Here is a 22,911-nt window from a genome sequence, read left to right on the forward strand (position 1 = left end):
TGGCGGCTATGTACGAAGTTGCTGTAATGTTATCTTTATTCAAAATTTCTGCAAAAAAAACGCTCTGTGTAGGGCGCGGTTACCAAGAACCAGATTGCGTGTGGTAATCAATATAATTCAACAGTCCTCTGGTTACGTATAACACGCACTCACGCACGCAAAAAAAAACACGTTCACCGTTCTTAACCGGCGATATTCGTATCGCCAAAGCATAGTGAAAATTAACTGCGCAAAAGTGGCGTCGTTTTGTCCGCCAGTGGTCGCTAGTGTTACCTCGTTTTGCGTTTTGGTGGCGTTTTTCCATGGATGCGATTTCTTTCTGTTCGCCCTGCCCGTCTTAGCGTGCGCTTGTCTTTGTCGTTTCGTCGCGTTTTTCTTTCTTTATTGCAGCAATCTGTTCATTTTTTTAATTGCTGAGAATATTTTTGTTTTCGTTTCGCAAAGTGCCATGCACGCTGTTGTAAGATTTATAGATGATGAAGACAAGCGTCTCCACATTGTTCCTGTGGACGCCATCGTAAACTTTAAGCCCAAAGATGAGCGTGACTTCAGTAAGAGTACTTTGTACAATGTGTACTGGCAAGACCCGGTGGAAGCTAACACGGGCATGTACCGCGCCCAGGTGCTGATGCTGGCAGGTAAGATTTTTACTTCGGCGACATTCACTCGGTCAACACCGTAATTCATTTGTCTTATCGGCCATTTTAATTGTGTAGCAACGAAAGAAGAGCTGGACGCTCGCTTGGCGAGCAAGAGGCTGCCGATTCCCAAAGTCCATGACCGTGATGAAGACAGCAGCGATGAGCCGGCGGTCGGAGATCCTCGAAAGGATATTCTGGTAAGCAGTCCGGCATAGACAACATCCTTCATTACTGTCTTGAATAGGGAGACTACAAGCTGTACGGGATAGTTTGTGAACTGTGAGTATACGCGTAAGAATTGACGGCGCTGTACACAGCTACTGAGTTGAAGCATACAGATTAGGTATCGTGTTCCAGCGTGTACGTCAGGGCGTGAATATATAGACTACGATTTGTACATGACGTTTGCAGAGCTAATTAACGGTACTGTGGAGTACAGATAGAGCATAGATATTCGGCATATCATGCGTTCCATTATGTCAGGGCAGTATGAAGTGAATTAAGCTATATGGGTACGGTCTCATGTATTTTTGTTGTTCGTCTAAGCTGCATGTGTCCTTAAAGCGTGAGGCGTTGCAAAACAAACGTCCTTGTATGTCCCCTTGCGTTAACTGTATAATGTGCTTGACGCTTTCAATGCTTTCTTTTCTTCTTAATTTGCTAGAAACGCAAACAACAGTTTCGAGCAGCTGCGAAGGCTGCTTCATACACTAAAATGCTGAGGAAAACTGTCGACAACGCCCTCCAGAGCATTGGGACGGCTGGCAGTTCTGCCAGTTCTGCCTCCACTGGGACGGCTGGCAGTTCTCAAGGACGCAGTGTGGTAAGATCCTATTCTTGTGGATCAATACCAAGATTTGAGTGACCTTATTTGTAACAATTGTATTACTCTTTGGACTAGACAAAAAAGCTGCGCTTGGGGAAGCGACCCGCTGCGGATGACATGTCTTCGGACACCGACGATGATGACAACCTGTGCTCACGAACTGAGCTACAAGAGGCCCTGAAGGGTAAAAAAGTGTGGCGAGAGAGGGCCCGGGAGTTGGAGAAGCAGAACAAGGCTCTGCTTGAACTTTTGGCCTCACAGCAGAAATGCCTCGAGGCCAAAATTTTCAACAGTGAGTGATGATTTTTTTTTTGCTAAAGTAATATTTTTTTATTTGAAATATTATATGCCATGAAATTCTTGTTTGTAGTCGATCATCAGAAAGACGACCACACCGTTGAAACAGCTGCACAACCAGCACAAGTCCGGGAAGTTGCAGATGGTAAGCTTTACCATATCAGGCAGTGTAAAAAAAATTGAGAGCTTAGAATGAGTAAAGCATGCAGTTGTTTTTTTAGCTTTCCTAGAAGTAGCCTACAGCAAAAGTGTTCAATATGCAACCTAAGGTTATTTAAACCGTTTGTGGACAACTTTATAAATGCATGTCTGGGTAAGGCCAAGTACCACATGCATGCATGTGTACCATCCCGGTTTGCATGGCTAGAAGCAAAGGTTGTTCTGTGAATTGATTATGGATGTCATCTTCAGTAAAGTTAGAGACGAGCAGATGAACTCTCTGTTTACCAATTGTCTGAGAGTGTTGTGTGCTTAATTTGAGGGGCTACCTGTAATGTGCCAGTTCATGAAAAGTTGCAGCCACCATTCATCTTTTCTTTCTTGGCTTATATCTGATTCAAGTAAATGTATTTATGCAAACCAAACATTTTTCACAGTAAATACACCACCTACACGGCCAGCTGCTACACGGCCAGCTGACATGATGCCAGCAAGCTCAGGCAAGTCTTGCTTCTTAAAGTTTAGTATCACGGGAAAAAGATTTGAACACTTTGTGTGTCTCATGTTCAGCAGTGCCTCGGGCTGAAGTGCACCAACCTCAAAGTGCTGCCGCAGCAGAAGGAAGTGCAAGTAAATTTTTATAAGCATGTATTTCACCTTGGTTTGGCTGTAATTTTGCATTTAAATAGTTTGTAACCTTTTCTCTTATTTTATCAAGGTGCTGCAGATCTTCCAGATGCAGCCATCGACGTTCCTGCTCACAGTAAGTGAACTTCACTGCACAATTTGTTTAACTGTGACCCGAGCTTGGTGGCTAATTTTTTAAGGCTCCAATTTGAGTTCTCTTCAGGTGTAGGACCTTTGTTGGACCTTTGAGGTGCAAGGACCTTTGTTATAACTGTTTACCTACAAGTACCACTTGCCGGCAAACAGTTTCCCAAACAGCAAACCAAAATTTCCCAACAAGAACTGGAGGTGTTTTTATTGATTTGTCTAACCATTTCAATGTCACTTTTTTTTTCAGTGGAGGACTTTTCGTACACTGAAAGTGGTCGCGTGAGTACCAGCCTTTCACTCTTTAGCACCAATTCATTGTTCAGGTTGCGGGACTTGATGGCTGGTGATTTATTGTAGTGGACAAAGATAGAAACTGTCATCCTGTAGTACGTAGCTCGTTTCCATAAATTTTGAATTCTTAACATGCTGAACAGCATATTCTTTGTTCTCCGAGTGCTGTCGTTGCCAACACTATGTGTGCATGTCAAGTTAGCATGTCCAGCACAGCTAGCATCTTGTAGCTCAATCAAGCCTGTTGCACTGCTGTAGTATGGCAATCCCATGTGTAACAAAGAGTGATCACAGGCACTGCTAGGGGAAACTGTATATTTGGGAAATTAAAGTTTATAGGCTTTATTTTGTTCCTTTCGGAAGCAAGTAAAATAATGCACAGAAAAATGAAGGAAGCTCGCACTAACGGGTAAGACTTAGTGAAGCTGTACGCAACCTTCAAAGCCATCATGATGGTTTAAGGCCACGAATGCATCCGATTTGCTTCTTTGCTGCTGCCGCAAGGACCTTTACTCCATCATTGTTGCTATAAGTGTGATCTTTTTAATGAGTGATAATCATTGGACATCACCTTGGAGGGGTGTATGCTATGACACGTCTTTCTCGTTCCAAGCAAGTGTGGCGACGATAATGGCAAATGCTGGAGATTTTTTTTCTTTTCCAATATCCCTAATTGGGTATGCTTGGCTTGACAAAAGTGCGCAGGGGACCCTGGGCTGTCCCCCGCACGGGGCACCTTGAGTATTCATGGTGACGGTGTTGGCGACACCGCGGACCCCGAGCCCCCAACATAAACTGTAACCTACCGTGGTGATGTGTTTAAAGGTGAAGGGTAGAAGCCTCAAACGGTGGCCGTCGGAGCCCAGGTCAAGCTCCGGCGGATGGGCTCCCTGTCTGTTTACCAGGCAGGGAGCTCTGGGACCTCTCAGGCTATCAGGGTAAGGTTTGAGAAGAAAGTACCCCCGTCCCCTGCTTCTATACTATGATGTATGGCATTCTCTAAACCCCCCCCCCCCCAAACGTGATCGGTCCCTGAAAAGGGGCCGCACCGAAGTATCTTTTCCTTCATTGCCATCTTTGACATTTCCTGAACCAGATAATTTCTCTCGATTTCTTGTCATGGAATCCATCAATCCAACCCACCCTCTTGCATCTCAGTCAGTCTTCTTGATTGCCAAGTATCTTGAAGCCATAGTAGGAAAATCGTATAAGTGCAAAAAACAAAAGTCTGGTGAACTCCTAATTGAAATAAATGACAAGCAGCAGTCTGCAAAGCTTCTTGCTCAGACTAGACTGGCTGATCTCGACATCCGGGTCACACCCCATCGGAGCCTCAACAGCTCGCAGGGTGTGATATCCGAGACAGACCTCCTGAACGAAACGGATGCGGATCTCCTTGCTGGCTTGAAGGATCAGGGCGTCACTGCCGTGAGACGCATCACTATCCGCAGAGACGACAGGGAGATTCCGACCAAACACATTATCTTGACTTTCGACCGCGCAGTTCTTCCACAATACATCAACGCAGGTTTTATCCGTTGCTCCATCCGTCCCTACATCCCGAACCCGCGGCGCTGTTTTAAGTGCCAGAGGTTCGGGCACGGTACGAACTCTTGCCGTGGCCGAACGACGTGTGCAAAATGCGCGGCGCACGATCATCCGAGCGAGAACTGCCCATCCGAAACTCTGATGATGATGATGATGGTTGGTGTTTAATGGCGCAAGGCCGACGAGGGCAAAGAGCGCCAGAGAAGTTATTTAATGAAAACAAGTGATTACCACAACAGGTAGGTATAAAAAGAGTAAACCGGACATAGTAAGATCAAAAAAGATAATGGTGATGGCTGGTGTATAGGGCCAGATGTGATTACGCATGATAGGAAATGAGGTTTAAAAACTTAACATCTGACAAATACTTAAAAAGGCGTTTCACAGAAACCATGGCATTGTCACCCAGAAACAACGATGGATGTAGGGGAATATGTTGTCTGTAGAGTTCTCTGAAGTGTTTGTGTCGTGTTGTGTCAAGTTCCTTGCATTGTATGAGTATGTGGACTACGGATAGGCCCTCCCCCCACCTACTACACAGGGGTCTTGGAGATCCCGTGAGCAGGTGCGAGTGCGTTACATGCGTATGGCCTATCCGTAACCTAGCTAAGGTAACTTCAATGTGCCTGTTGTGTGAGTCAGTAGTGTATTGTCCCAAGTGTGGTTTTATGATGTGTAGTTTGTTGTCTGTCTGTTCGCTCCAGTCTGCTTGCCAAGTTTTACGGAGTTGCTGTCTTATGTGTGGCTTGAGGTCTGTGTAAGGTAGTGTTGTTATGTTTACAGTGTTTCGAAGTGCAGCATGGGCGGCCATTTCATCCGCCAGTTCATTTCCGCCGATGCCAGAGTGGCCTGGCACCCAACACACAGTCACCTCAAGGTTTGAAGAATACGCCAGCATAATTGATTTCAAGAGAAGGTTAACTACATGGTTTTTCGATGACTTTCCGGATGATAATGCATGGACGACGCTCAGCGAATCTGTATAGATGATAGATTTAGGAATATTATGTTCAACTATGTGATTTACAGCCAGAAAGATGCCATATGCTTCTGCCGAAAAAATACTTGTCTTTGCATTCATGGCTCTACCTCCTTCAAAATTGGGTCCATGAGCAGCAGAAGACACCGCAGTGAACGTTTTGGAAGCATCAGTGAAAAACTCTGCAGCCCTGTATTTATCCTGCAGATACATGCAATGCTGCTGAATCGCAATTCTTGGTGCCCTGTTCTTATCAAGATGCGTAAAAGACAGGTCACAGAGCACAGGGCGCAGATTCCATGGTGGTATAAAATCAGTGATGGGTGTCTTGTGAATGTCTAAAAAGGGTACCTCATGCTCAGAGGCTTCCTCTCTTACCCTAAGTGAAAAGGGCAGAGAGATGGATGGACGATTTAAGAACAGTTGTTGTGAGGATGTGTTATTAATGGTGGAATTAAAAGGGTGGTTAGTCAGGGCCATGATTTTCGAGGCATACAACAAATCCATGTAAATCCTCTGGTGATATAGGGACCATTTATCACACTCGGCGTAGAGGCTCTCGACTGGGCTAGTGCGAAAAGCACCACATGCAAGGCGAAGACCCAGATGCAGCACTGGGTCGAGCATTTTCAGTGCCGTTTTTGTTGCAGACCCATAAATGACGCTTCCATAGTCCAATCGGGACCCCACTAGGCTTGTGAAAATACGCAAGAGGAGTTGCTTGTCCATTCCATAAGACTGGTGGGACAAGATTTTAAGAATGTTGAGAGCCTTTAGACATTTATGTTTCAATTGCTCAATGTGAGGTATGAATGTAAGTTTTTATCCAACACCACTCCTAAAAACTTGTGTTCCTTCCTCACAGGAAGCGAAACGCCATTAAGTGTAATGTCTGGGTCCGGATGGATCCCACGCTTCCTGGAGAAGACAACACAGGTGCTTTTTTCTGGATTAAGTTGAAACCCATTCTTGTCTGCCCAGCTGGCAAGTTTTTTGACAGCGAGCTGGACTTGACGCTCACAGATGGACATATTGCATGATTTAAAAGATACCTGGACGTCGTCTACATACATGGAATAAGAAATTGTAGGTGGCAATGCCTTCCCAAGGGAGTTCATTTTAACTATGAAAAGAGTGCAGCTTAAAACTCCACCTTGCGGAACGCCGTTTTCTTGTACATGAACCCTTGAGAGTGCGCTACCAACTCTCACACGAAAAGTTCTTTCGGACAAATAACTAGCAAGAATGTTCATCATGTTCCCTGAGACACCAAATGACTTCAGGTCACTGAGGATCCCGTAGCGCCAGGCGGTGTCATATGCCTTCTCAAGGTCAAAAAACACCGTTGTGCAAAACTGTTTGTGAATGAAAGCGTCCTTTATGTATGACTCAAGAGCGACAAGTTGGTCATTTGTAGATCGCCCCGCCCTGAAGCCTGCCTGGCAGCTCTCGAGAAGACCACTGTACTCCAAGAAGTACACGAGTCTCCTGTTTATCATCTTCTCAAAGAGCTTACACAGGCAGCTTGTCAGGGCAATGGGACGATAACTGGCGGGAGAGGAAGGGTCCTTTCCTTCCTTCAAGAAAGCCACCACTATGGCCTCCCTCCATGAGCGAGGAACGTGCCCCGAAAGCCATATGTTGTTGTATAGATGTAGGAGTGTTTCAAGAGTGTCTGGGTGTAGGTGTTGTATCATGGTGTATGTGATTTTGTCGGCACCTGGAGCTGAAGGCTTACATGTGCTGAGAGCAACCTTCAGCTCATGAATTGAAAAAGGACAATTGTAAGAAGTGTGCGACTTGTTGTGATCACGCAGGGACTTCTTTTCTACAGATGTTTTGTGTTTCATGAAAGTGTTTGTGTAGTGTGCTGAACTGGACACGTGTTCGAAGTGTTGTGCAAGTGTGTTAGCCTGGGCTTCCAGTGTGTCCCCTGTTGTACTAACCAGGGGAAGGCTGTGTGTCTGATGTCCTTTTAGTTTTCGTATTCGTGTCCAGACTTTGTGTGTGTCTGCGTAAGAGTTTATGGATGTCAAGAAGGTGTGCCAACTCTCTCGTTTTGCCTCACGGCGCACACGTTTTCCTAACGCCTTGGCCCGTTTGAACAAAATGAGGTTACCCGACGTGGAATACCGACGAAGGACACCCCACGCCTTGTTCTGGGCCTCTCGCGCCCGCCTGCAGTCCTCATTCCACCACGGCCTCCGCTAGTTGCGCGGGGCACCAGAGGCGTGGGGAATGGACTTTTCGGCGGCGTCGAGGATGTGCGCCGTGAGCAGTTGGGTAGCTTCTTCAACGTGTAGGAGTCCTATGGATGTGTGGTGTAGTTTGGATGTCTCTGTAAATGTATTCCAGTTAGCTCGTGCTTCATTGAACCTATTATGGGAAGATGGACTGCATGGGCCTTTACCTATGTATGTTAGTGAGGTGGGGAAGTGGTCACTGCCATATGGGTCAGTGCCCACACCCCACTCGAGAAGAGGAAAGAGAACTGCAGAGCCAATCGCCAAGTCAAGATATGAGTATGTGTTGTGTCCTATGTTATGGTATGTAGGCTGTTTACTGTTGAAAAGGCATGCTCCTGAAGATGTAAGAAATTTCTCTATCAGGCGACCTCGGGCATCCGTGCGAGAAGAGCCCCAAAGAGAGTTGTGAGCATTAAGGTCGCCTGTAAGAATGTATGGTTCGGGCAGCTGGTCAACCAACGCCTCGAAGTCAGAGCTCGAAAGTGCATGATCAGGAGGAATGTAGATGGAGCATACCGTTATCAACCTATTAAATAATATCGTTCGAATTGCTACAGCCTCAAGGACAGTGTTCAGAGTGACAGGGTGGCAGGCTAAGGATTTCCGGGCAATTATGGCCACACCGCCAGAAGAGTGTGTGCAGCCATCCCTGTCCTTTCTGAAGACCATGTAACTATTCAAGAAATTTGTGTGCTTGGAATTCAAATGTGTTTCCTGAACACACATTACACTTGGCTGATTAGCATGCAGTAGTTCGTATACATCGTCAAGATTTTTAAGAAGGCCTCTACAGTTCCATTGAATTATGTTTTCTCTTCCCATTATTTTGTGTGAGAGCTACTGGAGTGTGTGTGTTTGTTTATGTGTCGTCTTTCGGGGCTGTGACTCTCGCCTTTTTTGGCTTGTCGGGAGGCTTTGGCGTCGGGACGCGTTCCTTGCGCTGCGTTGCAGGCAGGAACGGCCCGACATCCATGTCGTCGTCGGATGTCCGAGGGGTGCCCGATGGACCGGGCCCCCCGGACTTGGCCCCCCCTCGGGAGCCCTTCGTTTGAGCCGCCACCGCCGAGGGCGTCCGGGGCTCCAGAGGTGGCACGGGCGTTGCGGCGGCGGTGGGAACCGGTGCGGGGCCCGTGGTGTCCATCACCTCGGTACCCTCCAACGCACGGGAGGACGGGGAGACAGAGGCGGGAGCAGCACCGGTCCCGACAGAAGTGGTTTGCGCCACAACCGCTGCTGCCTCAGCAAGCGGCGTGGTGCCGGGTTGGGCTGCGTGAGGCAACCCAGTGGGGGGCGGGGGCGGGACCAGGTCAGACTCGCTGAACTGGGTCCCTGTGGACACCAGACGCCGCTCCGCCCCCCGGCGAGCTGCGTCGGCATACCTCCCCAGAAGGAAAGAGGCGAACCTCTTTCTCGCCTCTGGAAAGGTGATGTTCTCGGTTACCTTAATGTTTATGATCTTTTTTTCGAGTTGGAACTTTTCACACTTGCGGGAGTACGCTGCATGCGGCCCGCCACAGTTCACACAAGACAGGGTATTGGATGGACAATTATCGCTTGGATGATCATTCGCCGCGCATTTCGCACACGTCGTTCGGCCACGGCAAGAGTTCGTACCGTGCCCGAACCGCTGGCACTTAAAACAGCGCCGCGGGTTCGGGATGTAGGGACGTATTGAGCACCGGATGAAACCTGCATTTATGTGTTGTGGGAGAACTGCGCGGTCAAAGGTCAAGATAATGTGCTTGGTGGGAATCTCCTTGTCGTCTCTGCGGATTGTGATGCGTCTCACGGCGGTGACGCCCTGATCCTTCAAGCCGGCAAGGAGATCCGCATCCGTTTCGTTCAGGAGGTCTGTCTCGGATATCACACCCTGCGAGCTGTTGAGGCTCCGATGGGGTGTGACGCGGATGTCTAGATCAGCCAGTCTAGTCTGAGCTAGAAGCTTTGTGGACTGCTGCTTGTCATGTACCTCGATGAGGAGTTCTCACCAGTTCTTTGTTTTTTGGCCTGATATGATTTTCCTATTATGGCTTCAAGATACTTGGCGATCAAGAAGACTGACTGAGATGCAAGAGGGTGGGTTGGATTCAGGGACTCCATGACAAGAAATCTAGAGTAATGATCTGGTTCAGGAAATGTCAAAGATGGCAATGGGGGAAACGATACTTCGGTGCGGCCCCTTTTAGGGGGCCGATCACGGTTGGGGGGGTTTTAGGCAATACCATAAAGCATAGTATAAAAGCAGGGAGACGGGGGTACTTTCTCCTTTGACCTTACCCTGGTAGCCAAAGAGGTCCCGGAGCTCCCTGCCTGGTGAACAGACAGGGAGCCCATCCGCCGGAGCTTGACCTGGGCTCCGACGGCCACCGTTCGTGGTTTCTAACCCTCCACCTATAAACACATTGCCACGGTTGGATCCAGCGTATGTTTGGGGGCTCGGGGTCCGCGGTATCGCCAGTACCGTCACCAAGATTGCTCAAGGTGCCCCGTGCGGGGTCACGCCCTGGGAGCTGTTTAGGCTGCGGTGGGGCGTGACTCGGATTGAAAGATCGGCGATGCTGGTTTGAGCAACGAGTTTGTTGGCCTGATCCTGGCTACTGACCTCGACAAGAATTTCACCGGTTCGTTGTTTTTTGGCCTTATACGACCCTCCAACAATACCGTCAAGAAACTTTGAAATGAGAAATACCGACTCTGAAGCAAGAGGTTTTGATTGGTCTACAGATTCCATCACGATGAAGCGAGGATAGTTGTTTGGTTTCGGAGGACTCAAGTCAGGAAGTGGTGGAAAAGTAACTTCGGTGCAGCCCCTTTTCGGGGGCCGATCACGTCTGGGGGGGGTTTTGAAAATGCCATATGATACATTGGAAAGCAGGGAGACGGGGGTACTTTCTCCTTTGACCTTACCCTGGTAGTCAAAGAAGTCCCGGAGCTCCCTGCCTGGTAGACAGGCAGGGAGCCCATCGGCCGGAGCTTGACCAAGGCTCCGACGGCCACCGTTCACGGCTTCTAATCCTTCACCTTTCAACTTCCAGCCACGGTAACAGCTACAGTATGGGGGGCTCGGGGTACGCGGTGTCGCCACTCACCGTCACCAAGATTACTCAAGGTGCCCCGTGCGGGGCATCCGAAACTCTCACTTGTGTAAACTGCGGGGGGGGGCCGCATGCAACGTACTCCCGCAAGTGTGAAAAATTCCAAATGGAAAAAAAGATAATTAACATCAAGGTCACGGAGAACATCACCTTCCCAGAGGCGCGAAAGAGGTTCGCCTCTTTCCCTCTGGGGAGGTACGCAGACACGGCTCGCCGGGGGGCGGAGCGGCGTCTGGTTTCCACAGGGACCCAGTTCAGCGAGTCTGACCTGGTCCCGCCCCCGCCCCCCGCTGGGTTGCCCCACGCAGCCCAACCCGGCACCACGCCGCTTGCTGAGGCAGCAGCGGTTGTGGTGCAAACCATGATGATGATGATGATGATATCTGGATTTTAATGGCGCAAGGCCAGCTAAGGGCAAAGAGCGCCAAACAAAAGTGATTTCATGACAGCGATGTGAAAGTAAAAGTAGAGGGTTTCAATAAACATACACAAAACAAAACAAGCTAATGAAGATGACTGGTGTAAAGGGCCAGGTTGTCATGATGCATGATAAGAGATGAGATGTAAAAAATTGACATCGGTGAGAAACTTAAAAACAAGCTTGGTGGCAAACATCGGCTCGTCTCCTAGAAAGTACAATGGGTGAAACGGAACGTGTTGTCTGTACAGTTGTGGGAAGTGTTTGCGTCGTGTTGTGTCAAGTGCCTTGCATTGGATGAGTACGTGGATTACGGATAGGCCCTCTCCACACCCGCTGCACATGGGTCTTGGAGACCCAGTGAGCAAGTGCGAGTGTGTTGCATGTGTGTGGCCTATCCGTAACCTTGCTAGGGTCACTTCGGTGTGTCTGTTGTGTGAGTCAGTTGTGTATCGTCCCAAGTGTGGCTTTATTACATGTAGCTTGTTGTCTGACTGTTCACTCCAGTGTGTTTGCCATGTTTTACGTAGGTGTTGTCTGATGACTGGCTTCATGTCAGTGTACGGTACTGTTGCTATGTCTAGAGTGTTTCTCAGTGCAGCAGCAGCGGCCATTTCATCAGCAAACTCATTGCCCGCGATGCCAGCGTGGCCTGGAACCCAGCAGATGGTAACATTCAGACCTGACGCATACGCTGACATCAAAGATTTAAAAACGAGATTGACAATGTAATTTTTGGAAGACCTTTGGGATGATAATGTGCGCACGACGCTTAGTGAATCCGTAAAAATGATGGAGTTTGCGATATTATGTTCATTGATGTGATTTAAAACAAGGAGTATACCATATGCCTCCGCTGTAAAAATGCTAGAATTCACATGCATGGTTTTACCAGAACTAAAATTGGGTCCGTGTGCAGCACAAGACACCGCAATGGATGTTTTTGAAGCATCAGTAAAAAATTCTGTTGCCCCATATTTCGCCTGGAGATGCATGAAATGCTGCAAAACGGCAGTTGTGGGCACCGTGTTTTTCTTAAATTGCGTAAAGGACAAATCACACAATACAGGACGAAGATGCCATGGGGCTATAGAATCAATGAGAGATGTTGTAAAAGTGTCTAAAAACGAGACAGAAAGTTCAGAGGCTTCCTCCCTCGCCCTGAGCGAGAAAGGCGCAGAAATAGATGGACGATTTAAAAACAGTTGGGATGTAGATGTATCGTTCATTATAGACTTAATGGGATGGTGAGACATTGATGAAACTTTAAAAGCATATAGCAAATCGACATACTCGCGCTGGTACCCCAGGCACCATCTGTCACACTCGACGTATAGACTTTGCACGGGGCTAGTCCGGAAAGCACCAGACGCAAGTCGAAGGCCCAAGTGCTGCACTGGGTCGAGCATTTTCAAAGCAGTTTCCCTTCCTGAACCATACAAAACACTCCCATAGTCTAACCTCGAGCCTACCAGGCTGGTAAACACTCGCAGCAGCAGTTGTTTGTCAGCACCGTACGAGTGATGCGACAAGACCTTTAGAATATTCAGTGTTTTAATACATTTTTGTTTTAGTTGTTTGATATGGGGGATAAAGGAAAGTTTTTCATCAAGGACTATACCTAGGAACTTGTGTTCTTTTTTGACTGGTATCGAGACACCATTCAGTTTGATGTCTGGATCTGGCCTGATCCCACGCCTTTTGGAGAACACAACACAAGTGCTCTTAACTGGGTTTAGCTTAAAACCGTTCTGATCAGCCCAGCCAGCTAGCTTATTAACACCAAGCTGGACTTGGCGTTCGCAAATTGACATATTACACGATTTAAAAGATATTTGGACATCATCTACAAACATGGTACAGGAAATGGTTCGTGGCAACGCCTTTCGAAGTGAGTTCATCTTGACTATGAACAACGTACAACTCAAAACGCCACCTTGAGGCACACCATTTTCCTGCACAAAAACATTTGAAAGGGCAGTACCAACTCTTACACGAAAGGTTCGTTCTGTCAGGTAGCTATAAAGAGTGTTAAACATATTGCCCGAAACACCGAATGATTTCAGGTCTCTAAGTATCCCGTATCGCCAAGCAGTGTCGTAGGCTTTCTCAAGATCAAAAAAGACCGTAGCACAAAACTGTTTGTGGACAAAGGCATCCTTTATATACGACTCAAGGGCGACGAGTTGGTCGTTCGTGGATCGCCCCACCCTGAAGCCGGCCTGGCAGCTCTCGAGAAGACCATTATATTCTAAGAAGTACACGAGTCTCCTGTTAATCATCTTCTCGAGAAGCTTGCACAGGCAGCTTGTGAGGGCGATGGGTCGGTAACTGGCGGGAGAAGACGGGTCCTTACCCTCCTTCAAGAACGCCACTACAATAGCCTCCCTCCAAGATTTCGGAATGTGCCCCAGAAGCCATATGTTGTTGTATAAGTGTAGGAGTGTTTCAAGAGTATCTGGGTGTAGGTGTTGTATCATTGTGTATGTAATCTGATCTGCGCCTGGAGCTGAAGGTTTACATGTGCTCAGGGCAGCCTTCAGCTCATAAAGAGTAAATTCAGAGTTGTAACCAGATTTTTACCTGTTATTGTCATGTAAGGACTTCTTTTCACAAGTGGTTTTATGTCTCAGGAAAGTGTTTGTGTAGTGTGCAGAGCTGGAAACGTGTTGAAAGTGTTGTGCAAGTGTGTTAGCCTGGTCTTCCAGTGTGTCCCCTATTGTACTAACCAGGGGCAGGCTGTGTGTCTGTTGTCCTTTTAGTTTTCGTATTCGTGTCCAGACTTTGTGTGTGTCTGTGTATGAGTTAATGGATGTAAGGAAGGTGCGCCAACTCTCTCGTTTTGCCTCACGGCGCACACGTTTTCCTAACGCCTTGGCCCGTTTGAACAAAATAAGGTTGCCCGACGTGGGGTACCGTCGAAGGATACCCCACGCCTTGTTCTGGGCCTCTCGCGCCCGCCTACAGTCCTCATTCCACCACGGCCTCCTCTGATTGCGCGGAGCACCAGAGGCGTGGGGAATGGACTTCTCAGCGGCGTCGAGGATGTGCGCCGTGAGGAGTTGGGTAGCTTCTTCAACGTGTAGGTGTTCAATGGATGTGTGGTGTAGTTTAGATGTTTCTGTAAATGTACTCCAGTTCGCTCTATCTTCATTGAACCTGTTAGGGGAAGATGGACTGCTCGGGCCTTTACCTAAGTATGTTAATGTGGTTGGGAAGTGGTCACTGCCATATGGGTTAGTGCCAACGTCCCATTCTAGAGATGGAAAGAGTACTGCAGAGCCAATCGCCAAATCGAGGTGTGAATAACTGTTGTGTCCTATATTATGGTATGTAGGCTTGTTTGTATTGAATAGACATGCTCCCGAAGATGTTAGATATTTTTCGATAAGGCGACCTCGGGCATCTGTGCGAGCAGAGCCCCAAAGAGAGTTATGTGCGTTGAGGTCGCCTAAAAGAATGAAAGGTGTGGGTAGCTGATCCATAAGGCCCTCGAAATCCGAGCTCAAGAGCTGGAAATCAGGAGGGATGTAAACTGAGCATAGAGTTATTAGCCTATTGAAAATTATGGTACGAATGGCAACAGCCTCAAGGACGGTCTGTAACAGGATAGAATGACACGCCAAGGACTTTCGGGCAATGATGGCCACACCCCCGGAAGATGTACCACCTCCAACCCTGTCCTTCCTAAATACCTGGTAACTATTCAAAAAGTTTGTATGTCTGGAATTTAAGTGTGTTTCTTGTACACACATGACACTTGGCTGATTGGAATGCAGTAACTCATAAACATCATCAAGATTTTTAAGAAGGCCTCTGCAGTTCCATTGCATGATATTTTCTCTTCCCATCATTGAAGTTTAGATCTACTGGAGTATGTGTGTGTTTACGTGTCGGCTTTCGGGGCTTGTACTCTTGGAAGGGGCTTTTTCATTTTGTCTACTGACCTGGACGCCGGAGCCCGTTCCTTGCGCTGTGGTGCATGCCGGAACGGCTCGACGTCTAGGTCGTCATCTGAGGGCAAGGGGGTGCCCAGCGGACTGGGCCCCCTAGACTTGGACTGGGCACCCTTTGCGGTGCCCTTCGTTTTGGCCGCGACCGCCGAGGGCGTCAGAAGCGCCCCGGGTGGCACAGGCGGTGCGGCGGAGGTGGGAACTGCTGCGGTTTCCTCCAGCTCCATCTCCTCCGGGCTCTCGCAGGCGCCTCGGGCCGGTGGAGAGGAGGAAACAGTGGGTGCAGCAGCATCCCCACGAGACGTGGTTGCCACCACAGCCGCTGCTGGCTCAGCGAGCGGTGCGGAGGCGGGTTGGGCTGCCTGAGGCAACCCAGAGGGGGGCGGGGGCGGGACCAAGTCCGACTCGCGGTACTGGGTCCCCGCCGAAACAAGACGCCGCTCCGCCCCCCGGCGAGCTGCGTCGGCGTACCTCCCCAGGGGGAAAGAGGCGAACCTCTTTCGCGCCTCGGGGAAGGAGATGTTCTCGGTTACTTTTACGTGAATTATCTTCTTCTCCTGGTGAAACTTCTCACAGCTGCGGGACCATGCCGCGTGCGGCCCCTGACAGTTTGCGCAGGTGAAGGTGGTGGAGTCACAATTTTCAGTGGGGTGGTCGTGTGCGGCGCATTTTGCGCAGGTCTGTTTGCCGCGGCAAGAAGTCGTAGCGTGCCCGAACCGCTGGCACTTGTAGCAGCGGCGCGGGTTAGGTATGTACGGACGTACACCACACCTAATGAAACCAGCATTGATGTGCTCAGGAAGTTTTGAACTGCTGAATGTTAAGACTACGTGCTTTGTTGGTATTTCTACATTGTCGCGACGGATGGTGATTCTCCTGACAGCTGTTACGCCCTGATCCTTCAGGCCTTCCAGAAGGTCGGCCTCTGTTTCACTTAGCAGATCTGGCTGAGATATCACCCCCTGCGAGCTGTTGAGGCTGCGGTGGGGTGTGACAGTGATGTCCAGATCTGCCATGCGGGTTTGGGTCAGGAGATTTGTGGCTTGCTGCTGTGTCTTGACTTCAACCAACACTTCGCCTGTTCGTAGTTTTTTCGCCTCGAAAGATTTGCCAATGATTCCTTCAAGGAACTTGGAGACGAGGAATACAGATTGGGAGGAGACGGGTTTGGATTTGTCTATTGATTCGAGGACCAAAAAACGGGGATAGTTGTCATGTTTTGGAACGTTCATAGTTGGTAGGGGTGGAAAGGAAACTTCGGTGCGGCCCCTTTTCGGGGGCCGATCACGTCTGGGGGGGGGTTTCGAAAATGCCATATGATACATTGAAAAGCAGGGAGACGGGGGTACTTTCTTCTTTGACCTTACCCTGGTAGCCAAAGAGGTCCCGGAGCTCCCTGCCTGGTAAACAGACAGGGAGCCCATCCGCCGGAGCTTGACCTGGGCTCCGACGGCCACCGTTCGTGGTTTCTAACCCTCCACCTATAAACACATCGCCACGGTTGGATCCAGCTTATGTTTGGGGGCTCGGGGTCCGCGGTATCGCCAGTACCGTCACCAAGATTACTCAAGGTGCCCCGTGCGGGGTGTGGTGCAAACCACTTCTGTCGGGACCGGTGCCGCTCCCGCCTCTGTCTCCCCATCCTCCAGTCCGTTGGAGGGTTCCGAGGTGATGGACACCACGGGCCCCGCACCGGCTCCCACCGTCACCGCACCGCCCGTGCCACCTCTGGTGCCCCGGACGCCCTCGGCGGTGGCGGCTCAAACGAAGGGCTCCCGAGGGGGGGCCAAGTCTGGGGGGCCCAGTCCGTCGGGCACCCCTCGGACATCCGACGACGAGATGGATGTTGGGCCGTTCCTGCCTGCAACGCAGCGCAAGGAGCGGCCACCGACTTTAAAGCCTACAGACAGGCCTAAAAAGCCTAACCCCAGAGTAACAGCCCCGAAAGACGACACATGAACACATACACACACTCCAGTTATTTTTAAACATAAATAATGGGAACAGAAAACATCATCCAATGGAACTGCAGAGGCCTCCTTAAAAATATTGACGATGTGTATGAGATTCTGCATGCCAGTCAGCCAAGTATCATGTGTCTCCAGGAAACCCACCTCAATTCTAAACAAACAAATTTCTTAAATAGGTACATGGTATTCAGAAAGGACAGGGTTGGCTGCACACACTCTTCAGGAGGTGTGGCAATTGTCGCCCGGAAATCCTTAGCCTGCCACCCTGTCACTCTGAACACTGTCCTCGAGGCTGTAGCAATTCGAACAATAATATTTAATAGGTTGGTAACGGTGTGCTCCATTTACATTCCTCCTGATCATGCACTTTCGAGCTCTGATTTCGAGGCGCTGGTCGACCAGCTGCCCGAACCATATATCCTAACAGGCGACCTTAATGCGCACAACTCTCTTTGGGGCTCCTCCAGAACGGATGCCCGAGGTCGCCTGATAGAGAAATTTCTTACATCTTCAGGAGCATGCCTTTTCAACAAAAAACAGCCTACATACCATAACTTAGGACATAATACGTACTCACATCTCGACTTGGCTATTGGTTCTGCAATTCTCTTTCCATGTCTTGAGTGGGGCGTGGGCACGGCCCCATATGGTAGTGACCACTTCCCCACATCCCTAACATACAGAGGTAAAGGCCCATGCAGTCCATCTGCCCATAACAGGTTTAATGAATCAAAAGCAAACTGGAGTACATTCACAGAAACATCTAAACTACACCACACAACCATAAAACACCTACACGTGGAGGAAGCAGCCCAACTCGTCACGGCGCACATAGTCGACGCCGCCGAAAAGTCCATTCCCCAGGCCTCCAGTGGGTCCCGCACCCCAAGGAGCCCCTGGTGGAACGAGGACTGCAGGCGGGCGCGAGAGGCCCAGAACAAGGCGTGGGGTGTCCTTTGCCGGTACCCCACGTCACATAACCTCATTTCTTTTAAACGGGCAAAAGCTTTTGGGAAGCGAGTGAGTCGTGAGGCGAAAAGGGAGAGTTGGCGCACCTTCCTCACTTCCATCAACTCATACACTGACACACACAAAGTCTGGACACGAATACGAAAACTAAAAGGACAACAGACACACAGCCTGCCCCTGGTTAGTACAACAGGGGACACACTGGAAGACCAGGCTAACACACTTGCGCAACACTTCGAACACGTGTCCAGTTCAGCACACTACACCAACACTTTCATTAAACACAAAGCATCATGTGAGAAGAAGTCACTGCGTGATAGCAACAAGTCGCACACTTCTTACAATTCTCCTTTTTCAATTTATGAGCTGAAGGCTGCTTTGACCACATGTAAACCTTCAGCTCCAGGTGCAGACAGGATTTCATACACAATGATACAACACTTACATGCAGACACGCTTGAAACACTTCTTCACCTCTACAATAAAATATTTCTTTCGGGGCACTTCCCACGTTCTTGGAGGGAGGCCATAGTAGTGGCTTTCCTAAAGGAAGGGAAGGACCCTTCCTCTCCCGCCAGTTATCGCCCCATTGCCCTGACAAGCTGCCTGTGTAAGCTCTTCGAGAAGATGATAAACAGGAGACTCGTGTACTTCTTAGAGTACAACGGTCTTCTCGAGAGCTGCCAGGCAGGCTTTAGGGCGGGGCGATCTACGAACGATCAACTCGTTGCGTTAGACTCGTATATTAAAGATGCCTACCTCCATAAGCAGTATTGTATGACAGTATTCTTTGATCTTGAAAAGGCGTACGACACTGCTTGGCGGTACGGCATCCTCAGCGATTTGAAGTCCTTTGGTATGTCGGGTAACATGTGGAACACGCTTGCCAGTTACCTCTCTGAAAGAACGTTTCGCGTGCGAGTTGGAACTGCACTCTCTAGAGTTCATGTGCAGGAAAACGGTGTTCCGCAAGGTGGAGTTTTGAGTTGCACTTTGTTTATTGTAAAAATGAACTCTCTTCGGAAGGCTCTGCCACCAACCATTTCCTGCTCAATCTATGTTGACGACGTGCAGTTATCCTTTAAGTCTTGTAGCCTGTCTATCTGCGAGCGCCAAGTCCAGCTTGGTGTTAACAAGCTAGCTGGCTGGGCAGATAGCAACGGTTTTAAATTTAATCCAGTGAAGTGTACTTGTGTTTTGTTTTCGAAAAGGCGCGGCATTCGGCCGGATCCAGACATCAAACTCAATGGTGTCTCAATTCCAGTCAGAAATGAACACAAGTTTTTAGGTGTAGTCCTTGATGAAAAGCTCTCGTTCATTCCCCACATAAAACAACTTAAACATAAATGCTTAAAGGCCATGAATATACTCAAGGTTCTCTCCCACTCTTCATATGGGACTGACAAACAACTTCTTTTACGTGTTTTTACCAGCCTGATAGGTTCACGGTTAGACTAAGGAAGTGTTGTTTATGGGTCAGCAAGTAAGACATCCCTCAAAATGCTGGACCCAGTGCTTCATCTGGGGCTGCGGTTGGCATGTGGCGCCTTCCGGACTAGCCCGGTCGAAAGCCTCTATGTGGAGTGTAATAAGTGGAACCTACAACGTCAGCGAGCATACACAGATCTCCTTTTTGCTTTTAAAATTTCCTCTATGCCACACCATCCTTTTAAATCGGCTTTTTATGATACGTCTATGACTGTACTACTCCTAAACCGACCATCGTTCTCTGCGCCCTTCTCTTACAGAGTTAGAGAGGAAGCGTCAGAGCTTTCTGTCTCCTTTTTAGACACCATACAATGTTCTCAAACAGATTTTATAGCACCATGGCATCTCCGCCCTGTATCATGCGACACATCCTTCACACATGTAGATAAAAACCGAGCTCCCACATGTGCAATTCTGCAGCACTTCTTGTATTTGCAGCAGAAGTATCAAATTTCTGAATTTTATACGGACGCCTCTAAAACTGCCACCTCTGTGTCCTGCGCGGCGCATGGTCCCGGCCTTAATGTCACTAGAACTCTTAACAGTAATACCAGTATCTTTACGGCAGAGGCTTATGGTGTACTTCTTGTTGTTAATCATATCCTTCAAAGTCACATCCCTCAATCCATTATATATACAGACTCCCTCAGTGTCGTGCGGGCGTTGTCGTCAACAAAGTCTTCAAAAAATCACGTTGTAAATCTAATAGTCAAGGGTATTATGTCGGTGTATGTACGCAAATTTGAACTGGTTCTTTGCTGGGTCCCTGGCCACTGTGGTATAGCCGGGAATGAAGCAGCGGACCGAATGGCTGCTGCTGCTACACTCACGAACACAGTAGACATAACCACATTACCCTACACCGACGTGAAACCACACATCAGACAACAACTTCGCAAAACATGGCAAACACACTGGAGTGAACAAACAGACAACAAGTTACACGTAATAAAACCACACTTGGGACCATACACCACCGACACACGTAATAGATACACTGAAGTCGCCCTGGCTAGATTACGGATAGGGCACACTCATGCAACGCACTCGCACCTCCTCACGGGGTCTCCAAGACCTCTGTGCAGCAGGTGCGGAGAGGCCCTATCCGTGATCCACATCCTCATACAATGTAAGGCACTCGACATTACACGACGAAAACACTTCCCACAACTACACACACGACATATTCCACCACACCCGTCATACTTCTTAGGAGATGATGCCATGTTCTCTGTTCAGCGAACCTTAAGGTTCCTATCTGAAGTTCATTTCTTACAACTCATCTCTTATCACCCATAGTTTTACCCCTGGTCCTATACACCAGCCACCGTATTTATCTTTTAACCACTCACGTTCTTCACCCTGGCCCTTTACACCAGACGTGCTAATAGTATTTAACTGACTTTATCCGATTTCCCTCCTTATCAAATAACTTTGTATTTGGCGCTCTTTGCCCATGTCGGCCTTGCGCCATTAAACTTAAACCATCATCATCATCACCCTGGGCTGTCGTCGCAAGGCACGCACGCACGAGCGCTAGGCATTTCGGTTTTGTTAACTGCCCGGCAGTTGCCATGAGGCCGTGGATCACGTGCACGCGCTTGGCAATTTCATGGTAATTTTAACTGCGGACATGAAAAATTATGATTTGCTGAAGAGCTTTGCTCTTAAAATACAGATTTATCAATTTTGAAAACAAGCTGAGAGGGTTGGCACATATGAGACCGCCATCTTTCCGAGTTGCCTGCTTTGTAGCCCAGCCCTGGTAGCTTTTTTTTTCATGACTTGAAATTAGTTTGACAAGTTCACAAAGCCAGACTGAGGGAAAACACTGTCTTGTTATGAGTTTTCATGTTACAGCATGTTATAACTTTTTTATGCAGTTCCATATGAAGAATGGTGTCACCATTAGCGGCGCGCAAGCCGCTGACTAACAGGAAGCCGACCTTGGTCTGCAAGGATACAGCGCAGGCCATTTGGACGGCTGAAGTACTTGCAAGAAGGAGTGTGAGTGGCCAGGCTGCGCCCAAAAGCAAGGCCACTGGGGAGACAGCGAAGCTTGCCCTGACACCCATGAAAGTCAGCGTGGTGATAGGTAAGTTCAAGAGGCATTTGTTGCGTTCAAATTCCTTGCAGAAATATTCTTTTGGCATTCCGCATTGCGCATGTGGGAAACTTGAAAGCTTTGCTGTTCTTTCTTTACACTTCGTTGCCCCACTTTGCAGACAGTGAAACCAAATTGCTCAAATGATTAGCTTAGCTACCCACTGCCGTGGCCCTGTGGCTATGGCATTGTGCTTCAGATCCCAAGGACACAGGTTTGATCCCTGCCACGGTGGCTGCTTTTCAGATTGAGGTAATAAGCAAAAATGTCTGTTGAAATTTGGCACACGTCGAAAATCCCTAGGTGGTCAAAATTAGTCCAGAACCCCTCCACTATAGTGTACTTCATAACTGGGGTATAGCTTTAGTGCTTTAAACCCCAAAGTCAATCAATATTGGTACTTAGAAGTTCCTTAACTGTGGCAGTGTTTAAATTTCACAGTTGGTTGGGGTATAACAAGTTATTTCCTAACATTGCAGAATGTTTTTAACCAATGGTCACTAAAACAATCCCACTAAATGCTGTTACTAGTAACATTCCTAATAATATTTGAAATTTTATGATTGTCTAGGTAATGTTCAGTTGCTATTTCTGGCTTTACATGTGTGTCCCTGTTTCAGACATGCTCCGGTACTGGGGCGAGCAAAAACAAGTTGATGTCGCGGCTGTTGTCCCCAACGTGCCTCGCCTTCTCACGGAGAAGATTCAAGACGTACGAAAATCACAGAAAAAGCTAAGCACAGTGGCCAGAAACCTGGCCTCCGCAGACCTGGCATCCACAGACCTAGCATCCAAGGACCTGGCCCCCAAGGACCTGGCCCCCAAGGACCTGGCCGCCAAGGACCTGGCACCCAAGGACCTGGCCCCCAAGGACCTGGCCGCCAATAACTCATTCTCAGACTGAATGTCGGGGCCGGAATACCCAGAGTCCAATAAAAATTCCAGGAAAGTAAAGCTGTGTTGTGCAGGTTGTTGCTGCTCTCTTCTGCAGTACATATAGCCAGCACTACCATTTGGCAGCTGGAAGGAGCAGACCATGTTGCTTCTGGTAGTGAGCGGCCAAAATGGCTGCAGCTGAGAGTAGCTGGGGCTCGTGGGATCAGTGGGGCCAGTTGCAGCTGGTCCCAATTGGGACCAGTTGCAACTGGTC

General features: G+C 48.6%; 1 protein-coding gene across 1 annotated transcript; it reads left to right on the forward strand.

Annotated features, from left to right (window-relative positions):
* The first annotated feature begins 401 nt into the window (after window positions 1-401).
* On the forward strand, window positions 402-22,665 carry LOC144163244 (uncharacterized). The gene is made up of 5 exons (XM_077694153.1): window positions 402-638; window positions 717-838; window positions 2,497-2,549; window positions 21,553-21,752; window positions 22,382-22,665. The coding sequence occupies exons 1-5, from the start codon at window positions 449-451 to the stop codon at window positions 22,663-22,665; spliced, it is 849 nt and encodes a 282-aa protein (XP_077550279.1). The 5' UTR covers window positions 402-448.
* Window positions 22,666-22,911: the final 246 nt, after the last annotated feature.

The sequence above is a fragment of the Haemaphysalis longicornis genome, unplaced genomic scaffold (genome assembly GCF_048455015.1).
Source record: "Haemaphysalis longicornis isolate Haplotype H1 unplaced genomic scaffold, Haemaphysalis longicornis Haplotype H1 scaffold_1, whole genome shotgun sequence".
Classification (NCBI taxonomy): Eukaryota; Metazoa; Arthropoda; class Arachnida; order Ixodida; family Ixodidae; genus Haemaphysalis; species Haemaphysalis longicornis.

Coding starts and splice junctions, on each gene's coding strand:
- LOC144163244 (XM_077694153.1), top strand. CDS start 449: ATGCACGCTGTTGTAAGATTTATAGATGATGAAGACAAGCGTCTCCAC. Junction 839..2,496: donor ATCCTCGAAAGGATATTCTG/GTAAGCAGTCCG, acceptor CATGTTCAGCAG/TGCCTCGGGCTGAAGTGCAC. Junction 21,753..22,381: donor GAAAGTCAGCGTGGTGATAG/GTAAGTTCAAGA, acceptor TCCCTGTTTCAG/ACATGCTCCGGTACTGGGGC.